This window comes from Ochotona curzoniae, unplaced genomic scaffold (genome assembly GCF_017591425.1).
Source record: "Ochotona curzoniae isolate NIBS_2020 unplaced genomic scaffold, NIBS_Ocur_1.0 contig_924, whole genome shotgun sequence".
Lineage (NCBI taxonomy): Eukaryota > Metazoa > Chordata > Mammalia > Lagomorpha > Ochotonidae > Ochotona > Ochotona curzoniae.
In genome coordinates, this window is record NW_024466614.1 from 13,573 (window position 1) to 19,435 (window position 5,863).

The 5,863-nt window shown below is 44.3% G+C and overlaps 1 protein-coding gene across 1 annotated transcript; it reads left to right on the plus strand.

Annotated features, from left to right (window-relative positions):
- Nucleotides 1–2,567: 2,567 nt before the first annotated feature.
- On the plus strand, nucleotides 2,568–3,386 carry LOC121166217 (vomeronasal type-1 receptor 4-like; the record flags this gene model as incomplete). The annotated part of the gene is made up of 2 exons (XM_040995332.1): nucleotides 2,568–2,863; nucleotides 3,041–3,386. Coding segments are annotated over exons 1-2 (642 nt in total), but the record flags the coding sequence as incomplete, so codon positions are not given.
- Between the last annotated feature and the right edge of the window lie 2,477 nt (nucleotides 3,387–5,863).

Below are 5,863 nucleotides of genomic sequence, written 5' to 3' on the forward strand. Positions count from 1 at the left end.
GCCATTGATTCCCCCAGCTTGAGGCTGCTCCAATTCCCAGATGTGAGGGAAGCCGGGAGGGAGCCAGCAGTGGGCTGTCAGCCTGCGTGGGGGTTCCTGCTCCAACAGACTCACGGCTTTTGTGCACTTTGCAGCTTAGGGACTTTTGTTGTGATTTTATTTTCACTTTATTTGTCTTTTATTTTGGGTGTCCTAGTGCCCTTCTGTTGCTTCAGCATGGGATCCTTTAACTTTATTTGGTATCCCAGGATTTTTGACATTCATTTTTTTGTCATTCCTTTAAATTACATACTGAAAACACAGTATAATTCTTCGATGTCATGAAACACAGACAAAAACACCCTTAACACATGCCCTTGCTCCTCACTGCAGACTAATCCAGGACAAAACACTTCCCAATTTTAACAATGTTTGGTCTCATAGAGACAATGTGCAGACAGACATTCGCGAGGCTAGGCACTGATCTTCAGAGTGGCTCATTGTAATCCAGTTTTCTGACACTCTGCACTGTCACGCCATCCAGACGTTATTGCTGTGAGTTTCCAATTTTAAAGCATTTATGGACCCTATGAGGAGGAAGATAGTATAGAAGATGCAACTTTGGCTCATGTTTCATTCATCTAAAGATGCAGAAGCAGAGCCCAACAGAGCCCAAGGGGAGGAAGCACAGGGCCCCAGATGAAGGAACAGGCACCAGCCAGACCAAATCTGCAAAACCAGGCTCAGCCAAGGGTGCTGCACTGACATCACTGACATTAGTTACTTTCTCAGGATCTCAAGGGGCCTGGGCTCTCAGCCTTACCAGGAGGAAAATCCTTGGAAAAACTCATACATTTGAAATGACAAATCTTGGGGTTGTATTTATGAAGAGTCTTATTTGTATTGTCAAATATGTTTGCTTGGTTTCCAACTGAAACAGATGCTTGATGATTACTTTAAAAGCTGAATGGTCTAATGGCCTTCAGACAGTTTAAACCAAAAGCCCTTCAGATCAGAAGCACATGTTCTGCTGTTACAGACAGAGCCTGAAATTTTAATCCAAGTGAGGCATGTGGCCTGCTTTCCTCTTCCCTTGCCTCACTGCAGCTGGAAAGACAGGATGCTGTTAGGCACAGCTGAGTCTCTCAGGCAGTTTTCAAGGTCTTCTCTGACATGCTTGCTGCTTGCTTGCAGCTGCAGTTCCCTCCAGGCATGTCTTCTCTCTCACTCAGCAAGATGACATTTTTTTAAAAAAAAAATTTATTATTTTTATTACAAAGTTAGATATACACAGAGGAAGATCTTCATCCCAAGATTCACTCCCAATGTGAGCACAATGGCTGGTGATGTGCCAATCCAAAGCCAGGAGCCAGGAATTTGTTCCAGGTCTCCCACGCGGGTGCAGGGTCCCAAAACATTGGGCCGTCCTCAACTGCTTTCCATGCCACAAGCAGGGAGCTGGATGGGAAGTGGAGCTGCAGGGATTATAACCAGCACCCATATGGAATCCTGGCGCATTCAAGGCGAGGGCCTTAGCAGCTAGGCTATGCTGCTTGGCCCAAGGCCACTTTTGAAGCCTGCACAGGATATAGGCAGTGGACCCTCACCAGGGATGCAGTCAGCACAGTGGACCCCAAGGTCCCTGCTGCGCTAGAGTGCCACAGTGTGGACCCTTAGCATGGTGAGTGCATTTCCCTCTAGATACATCTATTTCCTCAGGTGCAAATGGCCTGACCAGCATCTTGTGCAACATGGCTCTTGCACTCCTATACTTGCAATTATGACAAGAGACCCTCTTCACTCCTCCCTGTGACTAAATCAGGAAAAAAAAATTCTCATAACTACTTCTACTCTTAAAAGCCTATAGCTATCTTGTTGACAGACAGGTGTCAGTTGTGCAAAAAGTCTGTGGCAACAGGTGAGAGAAGTTTGGTAAAAAATATGTCCATGCCCCCATGCTGAGGTGAATGCTTATATATAATTCATTGAAAGTATTCAGTGCACTTTAGTAGTGCAATGCACATTGGATATGAAAGTAAGGAGATTGCAGATGACAATTTAAGATGAAAACAGTAGAAATGTGCTTGAACTAATGGGGAGAGAATTCATGAGATATCAGTTCAAATAATCTGATTTCTGTTTTGAATCTCACTAAGGCAACAAACAGATGGAAAAACCTGGAGTGAGAGTGAAAAATATTTCACCAATCATAACATAGACATTAAGATAGCATTTCTGAGTGAGAAGGTGGCAAGACGAGACAATGTTCAGAGAGAGTACCAACAGGCTGTAGGTACTGTCTAGGTGGCCTTGAACAGATTCTGAATATGAGACTTGGATTGGCATGAATATAGAGGGAGTTACAGGCCAAGAACTGTAAATACAAGTGGGGCTGACATGCAGTTCCAGCTTAGAAATGTATCCATTTCCTCCAGTAACCCAGATATCAGGCAGAAGGCAACAAGGTCTTCAATGTCAGAAATAATTCACTCAGGATATCTGGCAAGGAGGAGAGAGAGGGAGAGAGAGAGAGAGAGAGAGAGAGAGAGAGAGAGAGAGAGAGAGAGAGTGATTTCCATTAGAGGGTAATGGGGTATTTGTTTCTGCTTGTGAAACATGTGCACATGATTGTCATAGCTCCTGGGAAAAAGGCTACAGATGCTATTCTCATCCACCTGGCTTTAAGTAACATTATGACACTTTGTGCCAGAGTAATCTCAGTTACATTATCAGCTTTTCTTCTCAGTAACTTCCTAGGCAATATTATTTGTAAAATTGTGATTTACCTCAACAGGGTGGCTCGAAGTCTCTCCATTTGCACCACCTGCTTCCTCAGTGTAGTCCAGGCCATCACCATCAGTCCCATGAACAACTTGTGGAGAAGGTTCAAACCACTCTCTGCATGGCAGGTTCTTCCCTACCTCCTTCTCTTCTGGGTCTTTAGCTTTCTCATAAGTTCTAACTTGCTCCACTACATCACAGCAATCAACAGCACGAATGAGTCTCGATTTAGAACATACATTGGATTATGTTATATGCTGCCAGCTCCACAAATGGTCAGATGGCTCTTCCTCTGCCTCATGACTCTCCGGGACCTCACCTTTCAGAGTCTCATGGGTTGCAGCAGTGGGTACATGGCTCTCTATTTGTACAAACATCACAAGCATGTCCTCTACCTTCAGAGATCCAGGTTTGCCAAATATCCCAGCCCAGAGATCCGAGCCACTCAGAGTACTCTCATCCTCATGACCTGTTTTCTGTTCTTCTATTGGACAGATTTCATTTTATCCTTCTACATAGGAATCACATTGTCAGAAGAATCAGCAACATTAAATACTAAAATACTTCTTGAAATTGGTTATACCAGCCTCAGCCCCTTTATCCTGATCAGCAGGAATGCCAAACAGGTGAAATGCTGGTTTATTCACTGAGAATTCAGGAAAATACTTTCCATAATAAGTTCCACAGTAACAAAATTATCACTTCATGATTTTTTAATACACCAAAACCTCTGTGTTACACAAGTTAAAAAGGTTATAAAAATAGTGTCCTTGCATGCAAGCACAAGACAAAATCAGATCTGATCAGAGAAAAACTTGGATAGGAAATTTCAGACATTCATGAAAGTGTGACTGCAAGAAGGATGTGCTTTCAGTTAATCATTATAATCACTAAGCAGGCAATAAAATTAGGAATATATGTATGCTTTGAGTCAGAAATCTTGTTTTGTTTAGAAAAAAAGAATTATGTCTATTCTCACATGAGAAGTGATGCATGTATTCAGGGTCAGTGTCATTTTAAATAATAACCAGCAGCAGCACACACACCCATCAGGATGAGACTGGGTCCAGTGCATCCGGCTACATCACAGAGTGGAGTGACTTTAGCGGGATGGAAATTTCTCCATGTACCAACATGCACAAGCATTTACAGATCAAATCACAAAATCACTCATTGATGTGCCTCTGTTTATACAGAAAAGCAGGAAAGATGACTTGCATATTTCTGAGAGACACCATATGTGTGGCAGTGCATGACCCAAAGGGAGAATGAAATTTTATTTTATGTTTTCAAAATTTTCCGTGAGTCATTCCTTTTTAATTTTTTTTAAATCTTGTTTTTAGAAGTATTTGCCTATTTGAAAGGGATGCATGTCCATGTGGACCTCAAATTAGGGTAAGGGAGATCAAGGCATAGAAGATGGAAGAATGGGACAACTGTTTCAGTTCTTTTTTTCTTTTTTTTCCTTCTGGCTGTGAATTTGCATCAGTATCTGAGAATATGGAATAATCTTTTATGATGCTTCAGAGACTCTGGTTTGCAGAGAATGCTTTGAGGGTATTACTTGAGTGTATTGATACTTCTGAGATATTGCCAGTTTCATTGCTGCAGGGTTGAGCAAACCTTTCCAAGATCTATTAACTTATTGCATCTACAGACGAAAACACTTGCTGCAAAGCTTGGCCAGGAGAACGGTCTATTCTTTTCTGAATGGCAGGTATTGTGCCCTGCTGGCTTAGATAAACTGCCTGTCATGACTCCTAAGGCATCTGGGTATGATGTCTACTGCACAGGTATAAGCAGTTGAGGAGGCACAGCCTCGATATGTGCACTCCAATGTTGGACAATGTATATTGTGATTTTCGCTGTGGCTTGGATTTGAGTCCAGAAATCGAAGTGGAGAGTCCCCCCAAGAAATATGGCTACAGGTGACCCCAGACCTGACCTATGTGTTTCAGCTAGTGCAGGGTCCACCAGTTGTACCAACCAACACACATATAGGTGGATGTATCTGCCCAATCAGATCTTCTCCTGCCCCATCTCATGTGAAATGATAGGTGCTGCGGCATAGCCCAGCCTAGCCCATTCCACCATAGTCCTAGTCCTCATGCATATCAGTGGGTGCCTCAGCTCCATCAAGATGACTCCCAACTACCCCCAACAAGCCCATCCATCACTCAGTTTTCTGTATGTATGAGGCCCAAAGCTGGCCTGGTTCGCCTCCAGAACCAGCCCATATCAACCAACAAGTGCTATAGCTCTGACCAGATCTGCCTATCCCCAATACCAGTTGTCACATTCACAAGTGGAAGCAGCAGCCTAGCAGGGGAGTTCCCAAAGTTCCCCTACCAGGCCTGCTCCCAACCCTGGCTCTTGTGCATGTTAGTGAGTACTACAGCTCTGTTTGGCATGATTTGCTCTGCCCCAGCTTTTGCATGTGCTGGGAAAGGGAAGGAGGTTCTAGAGATTGGCCAAACCTAGCCCTCCACCAGTGCCAGGCTCCCATTAATGTTGATGTGTTCTGCTATCTAGACTGTCTCAGCCCATCACCACCTCCAGCTCTCATGTAAGCAGGTAGGTACATACTGCAGTCCCACGTGGGTGAGATCAGAATATGCCTCTAAAGAATCCATCTCCAGAACTGGTTCCCTGGCTATCATAATGGGTGCTTCAGGCCAGCCAGACTTGGTTCATCCACTGTACCATCACTTCTGGGCAGTTCGTCTAGCCCGGTGTAGGCAAGCATGCCTCCCAGCCCCAGCTTTCTCATTGCACTGGTGAGTGACAGGTAATGATGCTTAGCCCAGCCCAGGTCTGCCATGTTGGTGGGTGTTTCAACTTTACCCAGACATGTTCTTTGGTTTCCAGCTTATAGATCACCCTGTCCAATCTCCCTTGCTTACTAGCAATCACAATGACCTGATGCAGGGAAGCAGCCATAAGTCACTCCTCACCTGTCAAATGTGGCCTTGGGGATCCCAGACCTTCTTCCCTAGACAATCTGCAGCAACACCATCTTCCCCTTTTCCCACTCCTGCCAACTCTGTTGCAGTGTGCAGCAGGTGATGTACCTTTGTTGTATACTCCCAGAGCCTCTCCCCAA